The sequence below is a fragment of the Pithys albifrons genome, chromosome 17 (assembly GCF_047495875.1).
Source record: "Pithys albifrons albifrons isolate INPA30051 chromosome 17, PitAlb_v1, whole genome shotgun sequence".
NCBI lineage: Eukaryota > Metazoa > Chordata > Aves > Passeriformes > Thamnophilidae > Pithys > Pithys albifrons.
The window spans coordinates 13,332,403-13,355,772 of NC_092474.1; the positions used below are offsets into that span (position 1 = coordinate 13,332,403).

The following is a 23,370-nucleotide window of genomic DNA, read 5'->3' on the forward strand; positions in this document are numbered from 1 at the left end:
CTGTCCTCTGGCAGTGGGAAGCCATTCCCCCTTGGCCTGTCAAGGATTGGTTCCAGCCCAACCCTGGGGAAAACAACGTGGCAGCTCCTGCTCAGTTTCCCTCCCACTGAGCAGGATTTAGAGCTTCTGCTTAACTTTCCAGAGCAGGAAAGCAGGCTGATAAGATGCCCTTTAATGAGTTGTAGCAAGGAAAAAAAAATCCAGTTTCACCAGATCCCAAAATGGTTTGGGTTGGAGATCAACTAGTTCCAAATCTCACGGGCAGGGACACCTTCCACTGTCCCAGGTGGCTCCAAGCCCTGTCCAACCTGGCCCTGGACACTTCCAGGGATGGGGCAGCCACAGCTTCTCTGCCCAACCTGTGCCAGGGCCTGCCCACCCTCACAGCCAACAATTCCTTCCCCATATCCCATCTGTCCCTGCCCTCTGGCAGTGGGAAGCCATTCCCCCTTGGCCTGTCAAGGATTGGTTCCAGCCCAACCTTGAGGAAAACAATGTGGCAGCTCCTGCTCAGTTTCCCTCCCACTGAGCAGGATTTAAAGCTTCTGCTTAACTTTCCAGAGCAGGAAAGGAGGCTGATAAGATGCCCTTTAATGAGTTGTAGCAAGGAAAAAAAAATCCAGTTTCACCAGATCCCAGAATGGTTTGGGTTGGAGATCAACTAGTTCCAAATCTCATGGGCAGGGACACCTTCCACTGTCCCAGGTTGCTCCAAGCCCCATCCAACCTGGCCCTGGACACTTCCAGGGATGAGGCAGCCACAGCTTCTCTGGGCAACCTTTGTCAGGGCCTGCCCACCCTCACAGCCAACAATTCCTTCCCAATATCCCATCTATCCCTGTCCTCTGGCAGTGGGAAGCCATTCCCCCTTGGCCTGTCAAGGATTGGTTCCAGCCCAACCCTGGGGAAAACAACGTGGCAGCTCCTGCTCAGTTTCCCTCCCACTGAGCAGGATTTAGAGCTTCTGCTTAACTTTCCAGAGCAGGAAAGGAGGCTGATAAGATGCCCTTTAATGAGTTGTAGCAAGGAAAAAAAAATCCAGTTTCACCAGATCCCAGAATGGTTTGGGTTGGGAGAGGCATTAAAGACCATCTCATTCCAACCCCCTGCCCTGGGCAGGGATGCCACCCTGTAGATCAGCTTGCTCAGGGCTCCACCTAACCTGGCCTGGTTGCTCATTCAATTTGTTGTTCATTAAAGCTCAAATGGACAATGTGGATCCCTGGAGAAAGCAACAGGCTGGCTGCAAGCACAGGCACCAGCTTGCACAGCCATGGAGCATCCACTGGGAAAATCCACGTCCCCCAGCCTGTTCTCTCCTAAGTGCAACAGTTTCCACCCTTCCCCTTTCCTCCCACCCTTCTAATCATGGTAAATATCCCCTCAGTCCCCAGCATCAAGATTTACAAGCCCCAAATCCTTCCCAGCTGAGCTGGGACACTGTAAATGTCAGGAGGTTTGGCACTGGGAGAGGCTTGGAAGGGCTGAGAGTTTAAAGTTTTGTCCAGAGCTCTGCCATCCCCACAGGGAGCAGGATATGGGGATAGGAGAACATCCCTTGGATGTAGCCAGGCTTGTTCCTCCTGGCATCAGAGCCAAGCATTAGATATTGCCCAAATCCAGCACAGAAATAAATTATAAAATCAAAATAACCCCCAATATTTAGCCCATGTGCTGCAAGGAAATTATCCAGGAAAATACAGCTGTAGCATCTTGGATATTCTTCCCATCCCTCAATCTCACACCTTCCCTATTAATTAGGGCCACATCATGTTATTAGAGCCAGTTTGCCACAGAGGAAAAAAGCAAACTCTCCTTTGATCTTCAGTATCTCACATGAGGAGAGGGACTGGCTTTATGTTCCCCACTCACCAATCAGCTCCAGGGAAGGGCTTGGGAGATGCTCCCTCTCCAGCAGAAACACTCCAAGTTCCTCTGCTGAGAGGCACCTTCAACAAATTAATTCTTTTTCTATAGTTCTGCCAAGGTCAAGTTTAATTCCTAATGTTCTCCAATGTTCTCCTTGGTCTTCTTGGCACGTCACAGCAGGACCATAAATCACCAGTGGCCATTGAGGTGACTCAGGTTGTACCCTGGAAAGCTGAAGTCACTCTGGCATCACACCATGACAAGAGAGGGGCCAAACTCCACCCTGAAGCACCTCAAGGAGCAAATCCCAGGTCGTCTGTGCCACTCTGAGTGCCACCTTTGAGCTTTTAACTGCAAGCCAAGTAGTCTTAGCAAAGCTGCACCAAATTCCACCCCCCTGAGCCAGTGGGAGTTCAAAGTCCAGGCAAACTCCAGCTCAAACCTCCTCTCTCTCCTGCACTTCAGACTGGATAACCTCATTCCTTCTTCCAAACATTCCCATCCAACAGGAGCCATTGGTGACTCCACAGAAGCTGCACCCAGTGAGTTGAGTCATAGAATCAGAGAATGGATTGGGTTGGAAAAGACCTCTGAGATCCTCAAGTCCAACCCTTGGGCCAACTCCACTCCCTTTACCAGATCATGGCACTCAGTGCCACGGCCAAGCTCAGCTGAAAAACCTCCAGGGATGGGGAATCCACCCCCTCTCTGGGCAGCCCATTCCAATCCCTGAGCACTCTCTCTGCAAAGAATTTTTTCTGCTCTCCAACTTCAATTTCCCCTGGCAGAGCTTGAGCCCATCGTGCCCCCTTGTCCTATTGCTGAGTGCCTGGGAGAAGAGACCAACCCCCACCTGGCCACAACTTCCCTTCAGGCAGTTCCAGACAGTGCTGAGGTCACCTCTGAGCCTCCTCTTCTCCAGGCTGAACACCCCCAGCTCCCTCAGCCTCTCCCCACAGCACTTGTGCTCCAGTCCCTTCTCCAGCCTCGTTGCTCTTCTCAGTTGGGTTGGAAGAGACCTCTGAGATCATCAAGTCCAATCCTTGATCCAATCCCACTGTGACCACCAGCCCAGGGCACTTTGTGCCCTGGACTGGTGATCACAGTAGGGTTGGATCAAGACATGGTGGATTCTCTGTCCCTGGAGGTGTTTAAGAGGACACTCAGTGCCACATCCAGTCCCTTCTCCAGCCTCGTTGCTCTTCTCTGGCCCCGCTCCAGCCCCTCAATCTCTTGCCTCAACTGAGGGGCCCAGAACTGAACACAACACTCAAGCTGTGGCCTCCCCAAGGCAGAGTCCAGGGGAAGGGTCACTGCCCTGGGCCTGCTGGCCACGCTAGTTTGGATCCAGGCCAGGATCCCATTGGCCTTCTTGGCCACCTGGGCACACTGGTGGCTCCTGTTGAGCTTCCTGTCCCTCAGTCCCCCCAGGTCCCTCTGCCTGGCTGCTCTCCAGCCACTCTGTGCCCAGCCTGGAGCGCTGCAAGGGGTTGTTGTGGCCAAAGGGCAGGACCTGCACTTGGCCTTGTTGAACTCCATCCCATTGCAATCAGCCCATCTCTCCAGCCTATCTGTGTTGATCCCCTCACTTCCATTACACTCTCACTGAGAACTTGGATCAATAAGCATTAAAATCCCCCCTTTTTTCCCTCCAAGAAGAACCCCCAGAATCCTCAAACATTGTAATTTCTGCAACTCACTCTTTTGTGGGTGATTTGAGCTGTATTAGGAAAGGCTTAGTTAGACTTTGTCCTTTGGAGGACCCCCCGTGTGGCTCAGGCTTTACCCCCATTCCCAGGCCCAAGGAGATGCTATGAGCTTCCCCAAGCCTGGCTTTGTCTCCTTCAACACCAGCAAACCCAATTTGTTATTCCCCTGAGTGCAGGCAAACACTTTTTCAGTCCTTTCATTTCCACCGAGCTGAGGACTTTGATGCTGTTTCGCGCCACCCATTAAGCAGCGCTCAAAGCTCCAAGGCTCACACTCACTCTTGCTCAAGACTAATTAAGATGAATGTTAACTGTCCCCACCGCTCATTACCCAAGAGAAGATCTATTAGTGGCTCTGATGGAAGTGTTCCTTGGAGTCACCACCTCCCAGTGCTGAAAAATGCTGGATTTTCTGCCTTTCCTTTCCGTCCCAGACGGTCACAGACACAACTCAAGAATCATAGCCTGCTTTGGGTTGGAAGAGACATTAAAGCTCTTCTCATTCCACCCCCTGCCATGGGCAGGACACCTTTCACCAGTCCAGGGTGCTCCAAGCCCTGTCCAGCCTGGTCTTGGACACTTCCAGGGATGGGGCAGCCACAGCTTCTCTGCCCAACCTGTGCCAGGGCCTGCCCACCCGCACAGAGAAGGATTCCTTCCCCATGTCCCACCTATCCCTGCCCTCTGGCAGTGGGAAGCCATTCCCCCTTGTCCAGAGTCAGGGTGTGCCAGAACTGTGCTCAAGGGAAGAGCAGAAAAGCTTCCCCAAACTCATCCTCCTGAAGGAGGGAGTGGATGGTCTGCAGACACAGAGCCTGTGGATTGAGGGCAAATCCTGGGAGGAAAGCAGGCTCCAGGAAGAGGAGACATGGCACCAATGGAGCATGAGCCTCCAGGCTGGAGGAGGCGGGGGACAGGCAGAAGGACACACGTGTCCCCAGGTGTGGTTGGAAAGGCCCTTTAAAGCTCATCTTTTTCCATCCCCTGCCATGGGCAGGGACACTTTCCACCAGCCCAGGTTGCTCCAAGCCCTGTCCAACCTGGCCTTGGACACTCCCAGGGATGGGGCAGCCACAGTTTCTCTGCCCAACCTGTGCCAGGCCCTGCCCATCCTCACAGCCAACAATTCCTTCCCAATATCCCATCTGTCCCTGCCCTCTGGCAGTGAAAAGCCATTCCCCTTGTCCTGTTCCCCCAACACCACATCCAAAGTCCTTCTCCAGCTCCCCTGGAGCTCCTTTAGGCACTGGAAGGGGCTCTCAGGTCTCCCTCCTCTTCTCCATCCCACCCTCAGCAAGCTGCTACCTCAGTTTCCCCTCCCAGTTTTCCCTGTGGGGTGTCAGCTTTGGAGGGGGAGATTTCTTTCTGCTAATCAGACAATCCTTGAATATCACAAGCAATCAGGAAGGAAAACGTAGGGATGTGAAAAAGTAAAAATAAACTCCTCTATAAATAACCCCCTTCCGGCAGCGCCGGCTGGCACGACGTGGTGAAGCCCCTTCCAGGGACAGGCAGCTGCTCCCAGGGTGCCAACAGGAAAACACAGATTTCTTTAATAGCTCCAAGAAATTGGTCTTGGTGGAAAGAAAACTGGCTTGGAGCGACCACCTCTGGGCACCCAGAAGAAAAGGGGCTGCACAGTCCCAGTCCTGTCCCAGGGAGGAGCACAGGGAGGGGTGGGAGAGGAAATCCAGAGGTCCTGGATTTGCTCTGGGCAGCTGGGAATGGTTTCCCCCCACACACTCCTTGCAAAGCCTGGTTTAAAGTTATTCCAATAAACCCACAGGGAGAACTTGAGTCCCTTTGGAAAATGTCTGTTTGAAGAGCAATGCTCTCCACTGCTCGGGGTCACTGGTCTCCCTCCTCCCCCTGTGCCACATCCTGACCATTCCCAACATCCTGAATCATTCCCAGTATCCTTGACCATTCCAATCCAGCTCATGTCACACTGTCCTCTTCCCAAGACTCATTCCCTGCCACACCCAAGCAGCAGCTCCCATCTGTGCCATGGCAGAAAAGTCCCCAGGGTTGGTACAGCCCTTAGGAAACACCTGAAAGGTGCATGGGATGGACTTTCATGTGGTGAGAAGGCTCTTCCCTCCAGGAGATGTTCAGAGACGACCCAAGAAGCCCCAAAAATGTTCCACCAAGGACAGACCAGACAAGGATTGTGGGCACAAGGGCAAGGAGCATCCCTAGATATAAGGATGAGATTAGACAGCAGGTGAGGCCTTGGCACAGGTTGGGCAGAGAAGCTGTGGCTGCCCCAGCCCTGGAAGTGTCCAAGGCCAGGTGGGATGGGGCTTGGAGCACACCCTGGGACAGTGGAAGGTGTCCCTGCCCATGGCAGGACTAGATGAACTCTTAGGTCCCTTCCCACCCAAACTATTCTATAATCCTACAACCCCTGTGCTGTCACCCTGGAAGATGTGAAGGAGGCTTTGCCCTCAGAGCCCCAAGGTGCCTCCTGGGGAAGCACCAGCAGAACAGAGCCCCATGGGAAGCTTCAAAGCAGGAAAACTGTGTCTGGAAATGACCTGTGGGCTAAGGGATACGTACTCATGTAGTCCTGGGCTTCCCAAAATCCTCTGAGGCTGAGCTGAGTCCTCTCCCAGCATCTCCACTGGCTTTCCTGCATCCTCAGGGCCAGCCCAGCACCAGCACTGGCCACGAGCCAAACTCCAGTAGGATAAAACCAAACAGGATTCCAGTTGCAATTGTAGAATTATCATGATCACAGAATCCCAGAATGGTTGGGGTTGGAAGGACCTTAAAGATGATCTTATTCCACCCCCTGCCATGGGCAGGGACACCTCCCACCAGCCCAGGGTGCTCCAAGCCCTGTCCAACCTGGCCTGGGACACTCCCAGGGATGGGGCAGCCACAGCTTCTCTGCCCAACCTGTGCCAGGGCCTGCCCACCCTCACAGGGGAAAAATCCTTCCCAAAATCCCATCTAAATCTACTCTCCTTCATCTTCAGGCTGATGTTGATTCAGCTTTAGAAGAATGTGAATTAAAACACATCATTGGTTGTAGGTAAAGACCAAGCAAGGCCCAGAGACGTTGTGAGCTCAGGTTATACTTTGGGCAATTCAATAATGTTGTACTTTGACCTTAAAAAAAAAAAGGACCAAGTCCAGCTGGAAAGAGAAACACTCCCCAGCCCTCATCTTAATGCATCAGGCTGTGCAGAGCACAGATTTGTTTTGTCAAACTGTCAGAAGTGGCACCTTTATGGTTTTCTATAAAGAGGCATTAGAATAGAAAACACTTTGTGGCTAAAAAAAAAAATTTAAATAAAGGCCTATATTGCCCAGGTTTGGATATTGAATAGCATTGAAAAGCTGAGCAAATAGGGATGGATGCAAAGGGCTCGTGGAGCGGGATGGAGACGCTGCATTTTCCTCTGGGAACACATGGATGGGGCCTCTGACTCATCCATCAATACATGTGTTTGCACACTTTTCCAACAGCTTTTGGCCTGAAGCTGGTTAATAGATGGAGATCTGAAATGCTGCTGAATTGTCCCAGATGGCTAATTTTTGGTCCAGAATAAAAGGCATAATTTTTTCCAGTCCCCAGCTGGGGAGAGCCAGCCCTGCTTTGGAGTCACCCTGTCTCCAGAGGATGCAACTCCCAAGCCCAGGACCCCACCAGAGTAGGAAGTGCCACAAATTTGGGTTGAAACCCTTTCCTGTTGCACAAGGAGCAGAGCAAAGCTCCTCCTCACCCTTGCAGAGCTGCCCCGTGTGGGATCAAGGGGCTGGGAGGTGCCACCTCCAAGGGAACATTAGGAGAGGATGATGCAATATTTCATCACTAATGGCTGTTGGAAGCTTTGCCTTTTCATTGCTCTTTGAAATGGTGCCAGGAGGAAAGTTCAACCTCACCTTGGGGAAACTTCTGCAAGAGAAAGTAACCTGAGGTGGGATGTGAAGCTGCTCCATGTCAAAGCCATTGCTGGAGCACAAGTGCTGTGGGGAGAGGCTGAGGGAGCTGGGGGTGTTCAGCCTGGAGAAGAGGAGGCTCAGAGGTGACCTCAGCACTGTCTGGAAGTGCCTGAAGGGAAGTTCTGGCCAGGTGAGGGTTGGTCTCTTCTCCCAGGCACTCAGCAATAGGACAAGGGGGCACCATGGGCTCAAGCTCTGCCAGGGGAAATTGAAGTTGGAGAGCAGAAAAAATTCTTTGCAGAGAGAGTGCTCAGGCATTGGAATGGGCTGCCCAGAGAGGGGGTGGATTTCCCATCCCTGGAGGTTTTTCAGCTGAGCTTGGCCGTGGCACTGAGTGCCATGATCTGGTAAAGGGACTGGAGTTGGACCAAAGGTGGGACTTGATGATCTCGGAGGTCTTTTCCAACCCAATCCATTCTATGGGGTGGAGGTGAAGGAAAGGACTGAATTCCCAGAAATAAACATACCTCACATGACAGGAGCTGCTCCGGGAGCTGGTGCAGCCTCTTTGCCTCATGGCCAGCTGGGATTTTGTGGTTGCCCTTCCATGCAGGGAGCACAATGGGGGCTCCGTGCTGTGTTTCCCAGCAGGCTGTGGGGGACAGCAGGAATGTGGGAATCCCTTGGGATCAAGGCAGCTCTGGAGGGGTTACATGGTTTAGGAGAAACCCAAAATCCCAGCTGGCTCCACAGGAAGATGCAAGAAGCCTTCCAGTCTTCCAGTGCTTAAAGTAGCTCCAGAAGAGCTGGAGACAGACTGTGAACAGGGGCCTGGAGGAACAGGACAAGGGGAATGGCTTCCCACTGCCAGAGGGCAGGGATAGATGGGATATGGGGACAGAATTCTTCCTTGTGAGGGTGGGCAGGTTCTGGCACAGGTTGGGCAGAGAAGCTGTGGCTGCCCCATCCCTGGGAATGTCCAAGGTCAGGCTGGACAGGGCTTGGAGCAACCTGGGACAGTGGGAGGTGTCCCTGCCCATGGCAGGGGTTGGGATGAGATGGACTTTAAAGTCCCTTCCCACCCAAACCATTCCAGGATTCCATGACAATTTCTGTCCCTGGTTAAAACAAACCATTCCTGTCTTGAGCTCCACTTGCAGAAGAGATGAACCTGCCTGGACACACTTGGGTGGGTTTGCCCTCTGCTCCACCCCACATGGAGAACATCCCTCCGTTAGGGCGGGACACTTAGAGCACCACTAACATTTGACTGCAGGAAGTTGCTCTGAGAAGGACAAATTGCCTCCAGCTGAGCACCAGGGCTTACCTGGTGATGATGGCGAGGTGGGGAGGGCTCATGCAGGCTCCCATGAAGAGCACCACGTTCTCGTGCCGGGTCTGCCGATAGGCCATCACCTCCCTCTTGAAGGCCTTCAGCTGGTCCTCGTTGTCGCGCTCGATGTCGATGAGGCGAATGGCCACCTCCCCGTGCCAGCGGCCGTGGAACACCTGCCCGAAGCGGCCCTTGCCGATGAGCTCCCCGATCTCCAGCTGCTCGAAGGGGATGTCCCACTCCTGCAGGAAGATGCTGGTCTGGCTGGCCTTGCGCGGGAAGTTGCGCGCGGAGAGCAGCGACAGGTTCATCTCCTCGAAGTCGTCCTCGGACTCCTGCATCTCCTCGGGGCCTTCCTCGTTCTGGGGAGGGGAAAGGGTGGGGAAGATGAGGGAAATAACATTGACAAACCCCCCCATGACCCACCTACTGCTTGCTCAGACCCAGAGGAATCGGGCAGACACCTCCCAAAGCCATCTGGGGGCTGAGTTCTGTGCAAAGTTGGCAGAATCCCAGATTTTCATAGAATCACGGAATCCTTTAGGTTGGAAAAGCCCTCTGAGACCATCAAATCCAACCATTCCCCCAGCACTGCCAAGGCCACCACTGACCCACAGCCTCAAATGCCACATCCACGTGGCTTTCAGACCCTGCCAGGGATGGGGACTCCACCCCTGCCCTGTGGTTTGCAGGAAGGCATTTGTTTACCCCAGAGTTAAATATAAGAGTGTGGCACATCAGAACATTTCATTTATTTGCCTGAAAATTGAGTTTCACCCTGCCCTGGCCAAGCTGTGCTTCCCCAATACCCACCAATACCCCTCAGGCTGCACATGCAGCCCCCTGAAATGGCTCTGACTTTCCCCTTCATGCTCTGTTTATACTTTCTACAGGATTTCCAACACCCTTTAAAAGCTGCATCCTCATCCTCACCCTCCCTCCTTCCCCTCCACCACATTTTTAATACATCTAAAACCCCCTCAGTGAATGATAAAGTCAAAGGCAGCCCCAGAGCCCGTGAGGGTCCCTCTCCATGGGGTGGGGACACGGATGCCTGGCCTTTAATTCAATTATCAGCAATTTCCCTGCACAGCTGCTCAACTTATCCACTTCCTGCACAATGTGCCCCAAGATGTGCATAAAATAAAGGTCCATTAAGCACAGGAGTGAACATCTCACCTCCGAGGTGGGCTCCACTTCAATTTGAAGCAATGGGTTTCCTTCCAGGCTGTTAAGAAGAATTACTGAATTACCAGCAGGTAATGAGGAGGTGGGGAACATGATTCCTGCACCTGGACTAAATGGAGCAGAGAGAAGTACCAGGTTCACTGATAATTTGGGACAGCAGCCCCTTCCCACTCCCCATCCCTGGGGATAGCCCAGGGTGCTCCCATGGGAGAGGGGAAGATGGGAGGAATGATTCAAATTACTGATTTATACTGAATGTGTGAAATTCCAGGATGGGTTTGGGTGATGTGGGAGCACACACAGAGGTCTCCATCCCATCTCCCAAAGGGAGGATGCTCCATTGCCACGTGCCCAGGGAGGTGTCACCCCAGGACAGATTTACACCCTCATGGATTCTGCCCACCCTGGGCCACGTGCCCATGGCATTTTCAGGGGTTTCCAAAATCAGAATTCCCAAACCAAACCAGCCAAAGCAAAAAGCACAGCTGATTTGCAGCCAGAAAAGAAAACAAGTTTTTCAGTTATTCTGGAGAAGTAGAGGGTTCAGAGATCCTCCCTGCAGTAAAAGCACCCAAATTGGATGAGTTTTCCAGCTCCCTGGGCCAGGAGCTGCTCTTTTCCTTCTCTCTTTCCTCAGCACCTCCCACCATCAGGGTCTCACTGCCCTCAACAATTAACAGGGAATTAGGGAAATTCTGAGTTAGGGAATCAGCTGGAGCAGCTCCTGTGCTTTCAAGCATCTTATAAATATATTAATAATTATTATTAATAACATAAATAACAACATCCCTCTGCAGAGACAACAGAGCATAACACACCCCAGGACACAGAGATCCTGTGAGTCCCATCCCATTCCATGGCCAGTGAAGAGCCATAAATCCCCAGGGAATGAAGGAGTCAATCCTGATATGTGGAGCAGCAGGGAAAGCCCAGGTGGCTGCAGAGCCTCAGGATGGACTCTCAGGAACAGCAGCCTCCTCCTGCTTGATCACCATCCAAGGCAGAATTCCTGTCTCTGGAGTATCTGGAGCTGCAGTTTGACCCAGTCAAGCCAGGGGGAACCTCAGCCACTCCCACGGGTTGTTTCCAGTGGGGAAAGCAAGAGGGGAGTCACGGATTTCACATATTACAAGTTATTTCCACCCCAAAAACCTGCCAGCCCTGCCTCTGCCACTTTGCTTTAGGCAGAAGAATTCAAGGCTTTGACTTCAGAACTTTTCCATTCATTTCCCAGTGGCTCCATCCCTGTCCTTCCCATCACCTCCCCCTGAAGTGAGACCTGCTGGATCCCCCCTGGCAGCTGCTGGAGTTTGGAGAGTGTGAGTGAGTGGGACACAAACTGGGTCCCAGCCTGGAGCCAGATCTTATCTGTTCCACTGCCTTGTAAAGTCCTTCCGAAATGGCATTTACAGAAAGGATCAGCAGGTGACCTGCAGTGGAACATCTCAAACATGAGGACATTGGGGAATGCCAGAGCAGGACTCAGGCTTGCTGGGAAGGGATGGTCCTAACCTTGATTAGACACGGCATTTCACAGCTAATTTCAGTCCAAAACTTATTAGACTTGAAAATATTGGAGCTGGGGCTGCAAGAACTGCCTTTACTAAAACTATCCTAAAGACCCTGATTATCTGCTTATAATTTTATTATAATTTAATTAATCACTTGGGCTTTGGCTTCTTGGGTTGAAAGACTTTCTACCCCACAGCAAAGAGCTGTGGGTTATAAATGAACCCTCTGTCCTTCTCCTCTCAACCTTTCTCCTCACCAAGACATGAGGCAGAGCCGTGAGATGGGTCAGGGCAGCAGGAACACCTACCCCAAAGGAATCCCTGAGGTCCCAAAGGAATCCCTGAGATCCAAAAGGTTCTGCAAAGCCAGGGGAGCACCCATGGGTGCCTGGAGGATGTGGGGTGAGGAGGATGCTCTGCTTGGGAAGGGGGAGGAGAAGGGGAAGCCACTCACATGGTGTTGGAGGTGACAGGGTGGAGGACGACCTGTGGGGCTCGAGTTGGCGTCTCAGGCACCACATCTGGAGAGAAGAGAGTGGAATGAGAGAGGTCTGGAAGGCACCCAGGGGAGCTAAACCCTGTTTAAAACCTCCCTTCACCCCCAGGTCAAATTAGTTACACCCTGAGCTAGTGCTGGGGATGACTCAGGGCCACCCAACCCTGCAGCACCTTCAGTGCATGGTCAATATGCAGGTTTGGGGGGGAAATCCCAGCCCAGCACAACCTCCCCAGCACAAATCCAGGGTGAGGAAGGCCAGCCATGCACCCCCCCCACTCAGAGGGAGAGCCCAGCAACCCCCACCTTATCCAGGGAGCCTTACCTGGGAAAATGAACTGCTGCTTGTACTTGTAGTAATGGGAAGCTGGAAAAGAGAAATGGGGGGTAAACACTGACCTGTAGAGCTGGAGAGGCTCCAAACTATGCCCAGACATGCACCACGAAGCCTCAACCCCAGGAGGATTGTGTGACCCACACCTGTGTGCCCCAACCTCTCCCAACCTCCAGCTCTCCAGAGGATGCCCCCCCTGCTGGCACGAAGGGTGCCCGGGCCAAAAAATTAAGACCTCTGGCTGGATTATAACTTTGCCCCCATCAGCTGCTCTTCTACACCATTTGGAGAGTGTTGATGTCATCTGTGGAGTCACTGGTGGGATCTGGACACCTGGTTGCCAGTAAAAGGCCGTGGGGTTTGAGTGCTGGCCCTCAACTGGCTCTTGGGAATCATTCAGCATCACAGAGACACCAAGTGATGGATTTTGCTGCCCATTTTGGCCCAGTTCAGCCCTTTTTTCCCATCTTTGGAGCTGAGTCCTTCCTGGGCTCCCTCAGCCTCCTGGTGCAGTGAAAGGAGTCAGGGGGGCTGCTGCCCAAAGCCAGTATTGCAGAAGGGCTCTGGGTGGTGGGACCCTCCCCTGGCTCTCTAAAACCAAAGCCCAAGAGCTGGTTCAACTTATGTGTGCAGGCAGGACATGGGTATGAAGAAAGTCAGAGTTGTTGAGGCCACCAGAGGTTGGCACTGGCTGAATAATCATTTTCCTTAACTCCAAGACCTCAAGGACCACCCTCAGCTTCCCCTCTCCAGTTTGGAGACCCTGAAGACCGACCTCAGCTCTGCAGCAGCACCTGAGCACCCCTGAGCTGAGATCAAAGGAGCCTCAGAGGTAATTCTGGCAGAGAAAGGTCCCCGTGTCACCATTTCCAAGCTCAAATCCTAATCCCCAAGATGACCATCTTGCTGAGATGAACCACAGAGAACTTCCCTCCAGGGAAGATGAAAGAGAGGTAAGTCCTGCTTTGTGTCAGTCAGGCTCCCACTGGGAGCAGGGAATGAAAGCAGGGAACAGGCACCTTGCAGAGTGCTGGGCTCTGATCCTGCCCCACTCCATCCTTGCTGGCTGGGAAGACCTGCCAGGTCCCCATAAAGAGAAGCTGCTGCAGCTCCTCATAATCAACCCCCTTATTCTGGGGCTAATTCTGTTGTTTCTCCTTTAAACCAAATGAAATAATGTCTCAAAGAGACCCACAGGGAGGTCTCTGCCACAGAAGATGGGCTCACCAGATTCTGAATCCTCTCTGACTCTTCCCTGCAGCCCCAGGCAGGGTCAGGGCTGGCCCAGCAGGTGGATTTGGGATGCTGATGGCTCTGACCCCAGCTATCCCACTGCTGAGACCTCAGGATGCTTCAGCTCTGGCTGGACCACCACAACCTGGGTTATACCAGCATGGAAACCCACACCATGGTCTCAGGGCTTCAGTGGCACTGTGGATTGTCCTCCCAGAACCTGGAGGCTCCAGGGCTGTGGCTGGTGAAATCCTGGCCCTTGGATTGGAGTGCTCAGAGCTTCCTCAGAGCTCCTCCACTTTCTCCAGCATCCCACCCGAGCCCTGGGCACTCCACAAGGGAGCCTCAAGTGTGGCTGCAGCTTCTCTGGCCACATGAGGATCCAGTGGTCAGTTGCTGTTTTTTCTTCCCAGTTTTTGGAAGTGTTTGTTGTTGTGGGATGAATTCTGGCAGTCACCTTCCTCCCCGTCTCCCTCCTCCTCCTCTTCAGCTGAAGGTTTGTCAGGATGGAAGGGTGGTATCACCATGGTGCAGCAGGATCAGCACAGCATGAAAATGCCACTTGGGTGGCATCTGAGCTGACAGATGGGTCACACCCCTCCTTGGGGTGTTCAGTGCTTCCTCACAGCTCCTCCACTGTCTTCCTCACACCCCTCCAGCATCCCACCTGAGCCCTGGGCACTCCATGACGAAGCCTCATGTGTGGCTGAAGCTTCTCTGGGCACACGAGGACCTGGTGGTTGGTTGCTGGGTTTTTTCCCAGCTATTGGAAGTGTTTGGTGTTGTGGGATGAGATCTGGCAGTCACCTTCCTCCTCAGCTCCCTCCTCCTCCTCTCGGACTGAAGGCTTGTCAGGATGGAAGGGTGGTTATCACCATGGCACAGCAGGATCAGCAGAGCATGAAGATGCCACCTGGTTCCTCTGGAGAAGCCATTCTGACCCTCCTTCCTACTGGTCCAGTTCATTAACTGCTCATTTGGAGATGCAGGAGGGACCCCAAACTTCTGCTGCTCCAGCAAAGAGGCCTGAGGTCATGGACCAAAGAGGGGCCTCCAGCTCCAAGGCAGCCATGAGCACTTCAGCACCTCAGGGATGGGGCAGGGCCATGGCTCCCCCTCCTCTCCCTTCTCCAGGACTTTTTTGGAAGGGGCAGGTGGGTGGCTGAGGACAGCTGAGCCCCTCCACACTGCCAAGAGTGGTGCTGAGCCCCTCTCCTTCAGGAAAGGACCTTTCCTGGATCAGCAGCACTGCTCCAAGGACATCCCAAAGGTAGACAGACTTTTGACACATCCTCAGCCCTGGAGGATGGTCATTTAATGTAACTCCTGTGTCCTGCAGCCACCAGGACCAAACTGCCTCTTCCACCATCCCTGAAGAGACTGAGCTCCAGGAGCAGATGGGTCCCAGGTACCCAGACAAGACTCAATGGGACAAGCTACATCAGACACCCCCAGCATCCTCTGCCCTCCACTACCATCCCATGTGTGCTGCCAACAAGCTTGTTGGGGACCCATCACCCCAGAGAAGTCAACCCAAGTTGCCCTTGTGGAGGGCTAAGAACTTGGTTTCCATTTGCAGTTGAGGCAACATGCCATGGATAATTCATGCCTGGGAAGGCTTTTGTGGCCTCAAGAGCAGCAGGTTGTGCTGGGTCCATCCTTGGAGATTTCCAAGAGTCAGGTCTTGGGCTCTGACCCTTCTTCCAGCAGGAGGTTTGACTGGAGACTCCCAAGCTCCCTCCCAACCTGAATTATCCCAAACTCATCCTTGCTGCTTTTCCCCATCCAAACAGAAGTCCAGGCAGGTAAATCAGGTGGAGCAGATGCCCACCCTGAGGACACCCTGGGGCACGAGCCCCTGTGCCCTGGCAGAGGGGGGTGTACCTGGCAGGTTGAACTGCTTCTGCTGGCGTGGGCACTGCGGGGATGGGTGCAGGGGGGACGGGGGCGTCGCGCTGGGTGGCAGCGGCGGCGCCGGCGACGAGGGCGTGGAGGATGTGGTGGACGAGGGGTTGCTGCTGGAATCTGGCTGGTAGGGCACTGGGATGTGGTCCTGTGGGACATGGGAGGAGAGAAGAGAGGAGCTGGTGAGAGCAGTGTGGCCAGTGCCACCCCAGAGGACCTCAGTGACAAGTGACAGCTACACAGGTAGGTCATAGAATCATGGAATATTCTGAGCTGGAGGGATCATCCAGTTCAACTCCTGGCCCTGCACAGGCACCCCAACAATCCCACCCTGTCCCTCAGAGCATCATCCAAACACTCTTGGAACTCTGGTAGCCTTGGGGCTGTGCCCACTGCCCTGGGGAGCCTGGTCAGTGCCCACCACCCTCTGGGGGAAGGGCCTTTCCCTGAGATCCAGCCCTGACACACAGAATCACAGAATCACAGAATCGACTGGGTTGGAAAAGCCCTCTGAGATCATCAAGTCCAACCCTTGGTCCAACTCCAGTCCCTTTACCAGATCATGGCACTCAGTGCCACGGCCAAGCTCAGCTGAAAAACCTCCAGGGATGGGGAATCCACCCCCTCTCTGGGCAGCCCATTCCAATCCCTGAGCACTCTCTCTGCAAAGAATTTCTTTCTGCTCTCCAACTTCAATTTCCCCTGGCAGAGCTTGAGCCCATCGTGCCCCCTTGTCCTATTGCTGAGTGCCTGGGAGAAGAGACCAACCCCCACCTGGCCAGAACTTCCCTTCAGGCAGTTCCAGACAGTGCTGAGGTCACCTCTGAGCCTCCTCTTCTCCAGGCTAAACACCCCCAGCTCCCTCAGCCTCTCCCCACAGCACTTGTGCTCCAGTCCCTTCTCCAGCCTCGTTGCTCTTCTCAGTTGGGTTGGAAGAGACCTTTGAGATATCAAGTCCAATCCTTGATCCAACCCCACTGTGACCACCAGCCCAGGGCACTCTGTGCCCTGGGCTGGTGGTCACAGTGGGGTTGGATCAAGACATGGTGGATTCTCTGTCCCTGGAGGTGTTAAGAGGACACTCAGTGCCACATCCAGTCCCTTCTCCAGCCTCGTTGCTCTTCTCTGGCCCCGCTCCAGCCCCTCAATCTCTTGCCTCAACTGAGGGGCCCAGAACTGAACACAACACTCAAGGTGTGGCCTCCCCAAGGCAGAGTCCAGGGGAAGGGTCACTGCCCTGGGCCTGCTGGCCACGCTACTTTGGATCCAGGCCAGGATCCCATTGGCCTTCTTGGCCACCTGGGCACACTGGTGGCTCCTCTTGAGCTTCCTGTCCCTCAGTCCCCCCAGGTCCCTCTGCCTGGCTGCTCTCCAGCCACTCTGTGCCCAGCCTGGAGCGCTGCAGGGGGTTGGGGTGGCCAAAGGGCAGGACCTGCACTTGGCCTTGTTGAACTCCATCCCATTGCAATCAGCCCATCTCTCCAGTCTCTCCAGATCCCTCTGCAGAGCCCTCCTGCCTTCCAGCAGGTCGACACTCCCTCCCAACTTGGCGTCATCAGCAAATTTGCTGCTGATGGACTCAATCCCCTCATCTAAACCATCAATAAAGATGAAACAGCTGTTTCCTCAAGTCCTCTCACTGGTCATGAGAGTGAAGGTCACCCCACTTGCTGATTACAGAAGTCCTAGAAAACAACCAGAGCTCCAGCCTGGCCTTTTCCAGAGCCACTTGTATTCACTGTTGGCACCAGGGCAAACTTCACACCCCAAACTGGGCTGCTCTGCCACCCCCTCCATATTCCACACTCACAGCTGAGGGAGCCCCAAATCTTCTGGCTCTGCAAAGGGCATCACCACCAAGAACAGAGCTGGGGCCCACAACCCTGGGGCTTAGAGACATCAAGGACCTGGCAGCTTCTGCTGAGCTCCTTTGAGCCAGAAACCCAATGCCTTGCTCAGAGCAGAGGGACTTTAAAGGACCAGCCAATGTATCCCTTGCCCTTTGTTGACCCTTCCCAATCCAGACAAGGACAGCACTTCTGGGTGGCCTCTCCAGGGCACACTGTGATGGGTGGGGAGGGACCTCAAAACACCTCAAATTCAGCTTAAACCCGAGACTGAGAAGCCACGGAGGAGCAGGACCAGGAGAGCAGGACCCAGGCTGGTTTCAAAGTGCTGATTTAATTTTATTTTTTAAAGAAATAACCTCACTGGATGCATCCCATGATGGGAACCCCAAGGGGCCTCGAGGGGTTTGCAGTTCAACTCATCCCTCACCCCCAAGCTCACCCTTGCTCTGCTCCTTGAATTGGCACCAATCCATGGGATTATTTGATTAATTTAAGCCTCCAAGAAGGTTTTTAGGCAGCTGCTGCCCAGGTGCTGACACCCACACCAGTTCCATAGTGGTGGATGTGCCTGGAGACCCTGAGGAGCTGGGACATTCCCCATCTGGATCCATGTCCACATGAAAAGAAGGACATTGAGGGGCTGCAGAATGTCCAGGGAATGGAACGGAGCTGGGAAGGGGCTGGAGCAGCAGGACCAGCTGAGGGAGCTGGGGGGGCTCAGCCTGGAGAAAAGGAGGCTCAGGGGGGACCTTCTGGCTCTGCAATCCCTGCCAGGAGGGGGGAGCCAGAGGGGGTCGGGCTCTGCTCCAGGGACAGGGACAGGAGGAGAGGGAACAGCCTCAGACTGGGCCAGAGGGTAGAGTCAGGTTGGATATTGGCAACATTTCCCCATTAAAGGGTTGTCCAGCCCTGGTACAGCTGCCCAGGGCAGTGGTGGAGTCCCTGTCCCTGCCATGTGGACATGGCCAGTGGTGGCCTTGGCAGTGCTGGAAGAACAACTGGACTTGATGGTCTTGGAGGCCTTTTCCAGACTAAACAATTCCATGATTCTACACCAAGCAGCCGGTATTTGTGTTCAGTCCCCTCTGGCAGGGGGTGGGCACAGAGGGTGGGCACAGAGGGGGGCTCAGGGCAGGGGGAGCAGCTCACCTTGTTGAGTTTGTTGGTTTTGGGCAGGGTCTGGCTGACGTGCAGGTCCGAGTACCTGGGGGGCTTCCGCAGGGGGTTGTTGATATCGCAGGGCACCGACTCTGTCCGGACTAACCTTGCTGGATTAAGAAGGGAGAGAGGGGCAAAGGGGATGGGAGAGGGAGGGGAGAGAGAAAGAGAGACATCAAAGCTCTGAAGGAGCCCTGGGGGTCACCCCGTGTTTCCAAACCGCTCTGGAATCGCCCTCCAAAGAGATTCCCCCTGGCACCTCCAGCCGGGCTCCTGCCCTGGCACAGCAGCTGGTCTTTGGCATCCCCTGCACCCAGGCCACAGCCAAACCTCCCAGCATGTGGGGGGCTTCAAGCCCCTCATGGTGGGCTGAGAGGTGCCCACTTCTCCCCCCACCAAGGGGCTGCAGTTTGGGGGGGCTCAGCAGCTGCCACAGCCACCCCGAGAGCCAGGGGTCAGGCAGCACCGGGAGGAGGCACAATCCTCTTCCTTGCCACAGCCTTTTGGCAGGAGGGGAAAGAGCTGGCTCTCAGCAGGGAGACTTTTTTTGGGGAGAAAGCCAGCCTGCAGGTTGAGGGGCTCAGGAACTGCCAGATAATGTATTTAAGAGCTGGGGTTTGGGTTTTTTTGGGGGAGAGGTGCTGAGGCCACCCCAAAGCCATGCTGCTCCTTCCTGCCACGCTAAAAGACACCGTGGGCAGCTCCAGCTCTTGCAACATCACAGCCCACAGCCACAAATCCCAATTTCTGCCCATCCCAGGAGCCCATCTGCCCCTGGCAGTGTGGCACGCTGCCTTCCCTGCCTCCTGGGCAGGGTTTGCAGCAGCTCCAGGAATGCCAGGGGGGTCCTCAACCCCTTCCACCCAAATTTGCTGCAAGCAAAGGCATAGGGGGTGGAGTGGAGGCTGTAAAATCGCCCCCTCCGAGGCACAACATCCCAGGTGCCACCAACACAATCCCTTTCCCCACAATCATTTAACACAAAGGCGCAGCTTTAAGAGCTCAGAAATTCAAGGCAGTAACAACAGGAAGCAGTCAGAGTCCTCTCTGGGCCATCAGGGGCAGCCAAACTCTGGAAGAAAAGAGGTGGGAAGCGCCGCCCGTCGTCCTGCTGCAAAGTTCTGCCTCCTCTGTGGATTTTTAGGGGGAAGGCAGCTCCAAAAGCACCACGAGCATCGTGCGGGGCCCCCCATGCACCGCTCCGGGGTCCCAGCGGCCGCCCTAAGCTCTCGACAGTAGCGAAAGGCTAAAACCTGGTTTGCACTTACCCCGTGCGGTGGGGAATCTGAAAAGAAAAGGAGGCAGGGGAAGGGTGGGTGGAAGTGGTTTGCAATGCAAATCTGCCTCGCCCCGAACGGTTCGTCTCCCTACAAGCGGAAAAAACGGTGGGTAACATTTTCCACGGAGCGCCCAAGCGGGTCGGGAGGGTCCGTCCCGCCGGGCACCCGCCAGCGCCCGGCCCCCAGAGTGCCCCTGAAGCTTCACCCGCTGGCAGCGACCCCGGAGGCACAACGGGGGGAGAAAGGCTCTCACCTCCACGGTGGATGATCAGCAGGTGACACGGAGGGGCCTCTTTGGTGCATTTGTTGTGGCACTTGAGCCTGGCAGGGAACAGAGAGAAAGGAGTGAGAGGTGGAGGGACACGGAGCATCCCGGGGTGGAGAGAGACTATCATAGAATCAGAGAATGGATTGGGTTGGAAAAGACCTCCGAGATCATCAAGTCCAACCCTTGATCCAACCCCACTGTGATCACCAGCCCAGGGCACGGAGTGCCCTGGGCTGGTGATCACAGTGAGGTTGGATCAAGACGTGGTGGATTCTCACTCAGTGCCACATCCACAGAATCATAGAATGGATTGGGTTGGAAAAGACCTCCGAGATCCTCAAGTCCAACCCTTGGTCCAACTCCAGTCCCTTTACCAGATCATGGCACTCAGTGCCACGGCCAAGCTCAGCTGAAAAACCTCCAGGGATGGGGAATCCACCCCCTCTCTGGGCAGCCCATTCCAATGCCTGAGCACTCTCTCTGCAAAGAAGTTTTTTCTGCTCTCCAACTTCAATTTCCCCTGGCAGAGCTTGAGCCCATCGTGCCCCCTTGTCCTAATGCTGAGTGCCTGGGAGAAGAGACCAACCCCCAGCTGGCCAGAACTTCCCTTCAGGCAGTTCCAGACAGTGCTGAGGTCACCTCTGAGCCTCCTCTTCTCCAGACTATTTACAAGGACATGGAGAGAGAGGACACAGGGAATGGCTTCCCACTGCCAGAGGGCAGGGTTAGGTGGGATATTGGGAAGGAATTCCTGGCTGTGAGTGTGAGCAGGCCCTGGCACAGGTTGGGCACAGAAGCTGTGGCTGCCCCATCCCTGGGAGTGTCCAAGGCCATGTTGGACAGGGCTTGGAGCAACCTGGGACAGTGGAAGGTGTCCCTGGTCATGGCAGGGGCATGGAATAAGAGCATCTTTAAAGTTCCTTTCAACCCAAACCATTTTGGGATTCTTGCATTAACAATTCCAAGAGTAAATTTGAGGGAGTTCCTTCTTTTTTTCCTCCCTTTTTTTGCCACTGCTCAGGGATGCTCCAGGCTCGGGCTGGAGCCGCCTGCCCTTTGTGCAGGACCTGCTGAGGCACAGGGGAAGATTTACCTGCTCCTTCCTCTGATTTAATACAGAATATTGTGCAATTAAGCCAGTTAAAAAGACATAAATCTTCTGGGCTGAACCCTGGCTGAGGCTCTGTGCTCTCTGGAAGTGTCCAAGGCCAGGTTGGACGGGCCTTGGAGCAACCTGGGACAGTGGAAGGTGTCTCTGCCCATGGCAGGGGGTGGGACTGGATGGGTTTTAAGGTCCCTTCCAGTCCAGGCCATTCTGGGATTCTGTGGATCCACAATGGAGCATCATCACCCCCTTTCTCCCAGCAGGAAGGGGACTGAATGTAAGACCTTGGTCATGCACAGCCCCTGAGTCTCACTGCCTGAGAGGACCCTCCTGGATCCCTGTGGAGCCTCATGATTCCCAAGCAGCAGCTCAAGGGAAAGGAGCAGTACAGGATGGAGCAAGGGTGGGCTGCCTGGTGGGGCAGAGGGGCTGCACTCCCTCAGCAAACACACCTGTTGTGATGGAGCAGCACAGGAACTCCCAAATCTGGGGGCACTGCCAGCTGTGAAGGACCAGACACCCACCAGTCAGCTGGAGGGGGCCCTAAATTATCCCTTCTGCCAGTGCTGGCTGAAATAAGAGGAGCAAAGTCCTGTGCTGGGGTAAAGGTTTCGTGGAAGGTGTTCCTGGCCATGGGGGTGAGTTGTATCTAACTGGTCTGTAAGGTCCCTTCCAGTCCAAACCATTCCATTATTCTATGAAATTCCCACCCTTCCAACCACCATCCTGCTGCTTGATCTAATTAAACTCAGGGGCAGTGGAGGGGGAGGAAACAGCTGGCCTGGCCCCTGGTATGTCCCAATCCTTGTGCCCTTCCCACTCGGCTGAATTAAGGACATTTAACCAAAATACCAAGAGCCTTTACAGCTACACTGAATATTCTGCAGAGCTTTGCCTGGTTTGTGGAGCCAGGGCAGGGACCTGTGGAGGGCCTCACCCCTGGGTCATGCATTTAGGCATAAGCAGATTCCCCAAACCTTCCTGTTCCTTCATAATTAGGGACGGAAATGCGTCCCCGGCTCACGCTCTGCCACGGCTGCAGAAAGCCAGGGGGGAAAAGGGGGAAAGAAGCAAAGGAGTTATAAAAACAAGGGTAAAGGATGAAAAAAAACCACGGCAGCTCCAAGTCAATGAGCTGGGTAATGAAAATTCAGGAGCTGAGCGTGTTAGCTTTTATTACAAAGCTGTTCCTAGAGGGAAAGGCAGGAATTAATTCAGTATTTGAGGCTTGGGGGGTTTGGGGTCTGGTTGTTTGTTTTACCTGCTGGTTCCCCTCTGGTTTCTGGGAAAAGCAGCACCATGGCCATGGTAAAGCTGGAAAACCTTAATAACTGTGTTCCCCCAAACTTTTTCCAGCCAGGGAATGGATTTGTTCTTTTCTGTAGGATTACAGGGAGCAGGACTGACACAGCCAGAGCCACAGCACTGCTGGGGCAAGCACAGCATCCCTGTTCCTGTCAGGGACAGGCACAACATCCCTTTTCCCACACAGAAACCAGGCAGGGCTTGCAGGCAGCAAAGCCTCCAGCTGCTTGAGATTGACTGCAAAAGGAATCACCCCTTTAAAATCTATGCATTTGATAATATCACTTCCAGAAAACCACTACCAGCTGTGGAGCAACCAGGCATTTCTCCTCAGGTTTAAAACCCAATTTACCAACTCATCAGCATTTAATCAACAGCAACGTTGATCGTTATTGCTCCTCAGCTCAGTTACCCACAGACAATCAGCCCATTCCCGGCTCCCATCCCTAGAAAAGGCAATCCTGCCTCCAGCAGCAGCTTTCCTAAGAGCTGATGGCTGCATGATACTCTCCAAGGGCTGGGCTCTGCCACACTTAGAGCCCAGGCAGAGCAGAAGTGGCCCAGCCTCTGCCTCCCTCTCTTTTCCCAGTTCTCTCTGATTTTACAGCCTCTCCTTTGCACGGTGGCTTAGCTGGGATTTAGGGTGGGTTGGAGCCTGCCAGGGAACAAAGACCCCCAAGGCTTTGGCTGCAAAAGCAGAGGCTGCAGCCCCAGGCTGTGGGCAAGACCCCATCTGATGCCCAGCACTACCCCACCACTCTCAGCCCCCAATCCAGTGCATCTCCTGTGGGTAATTCCACAGGGAACCCATCACATGGGCAGCTGAGGCCAGGCCAAGGATGGCAGGGGGGGCTGTCAGGATCTGACTCAGAGCTCTGGTGCCAGCAGAGCTCAGGTCTGGTGAGCAGCACCCTCCCCAAGGACCCCACTGCATG

General features: G+C 54.2%; 1 protein-coding gene across 3 annotated transcripts in view; it reads right to left on the reverse strand.

Moving 5' to 3' along the window:
* The window catches only part of KSR2 (kinase suppressor of ras 2), a 113,223-nt gene that overhangs the window by 31,352 nt on the left and 58,501 nt on the right, over positions 1-23,370 (reverse strand). For 2 of the 3 annotated variants that reach the window (XM_071572351.1, XM_071572352.1), the window contains exons 8-15: positions 20,011-20,078; positions 19,746-19,844; positions 18,469-18,587; positions 15,449-15,617; positions 12,323-12,364; positions 11,956-12,022; positions 9,982-10,030; positions 8,797-9,164 (exon numbers count right to left, since the gene is read on the reverse strand). In XM_071572351.1, coding sequence (XP_071428452.1) covers positions 8,797-9,164; positions 9,982-10,030; positions 11,956-12,022; positions 12,323-12,364; positions 15,449-15,617; positions 18,469-18,587; positions 19,746-19,844; positions 20,011-20,078 — 981 coding nt within the window. The remainder of the gene's footprint in view (positions 1-8,796; positions 9,165-9,981; positions 10,031-11,955; positions 12,023-12,322; positions 12,365-15,448; positions 15,618-18,468; positions 18,588-19,745; positions 19,845-20,010; positions 20,079-23,370) is intronic. The other variant, XM_071572353.1, reaches the window with a different exon arrangement.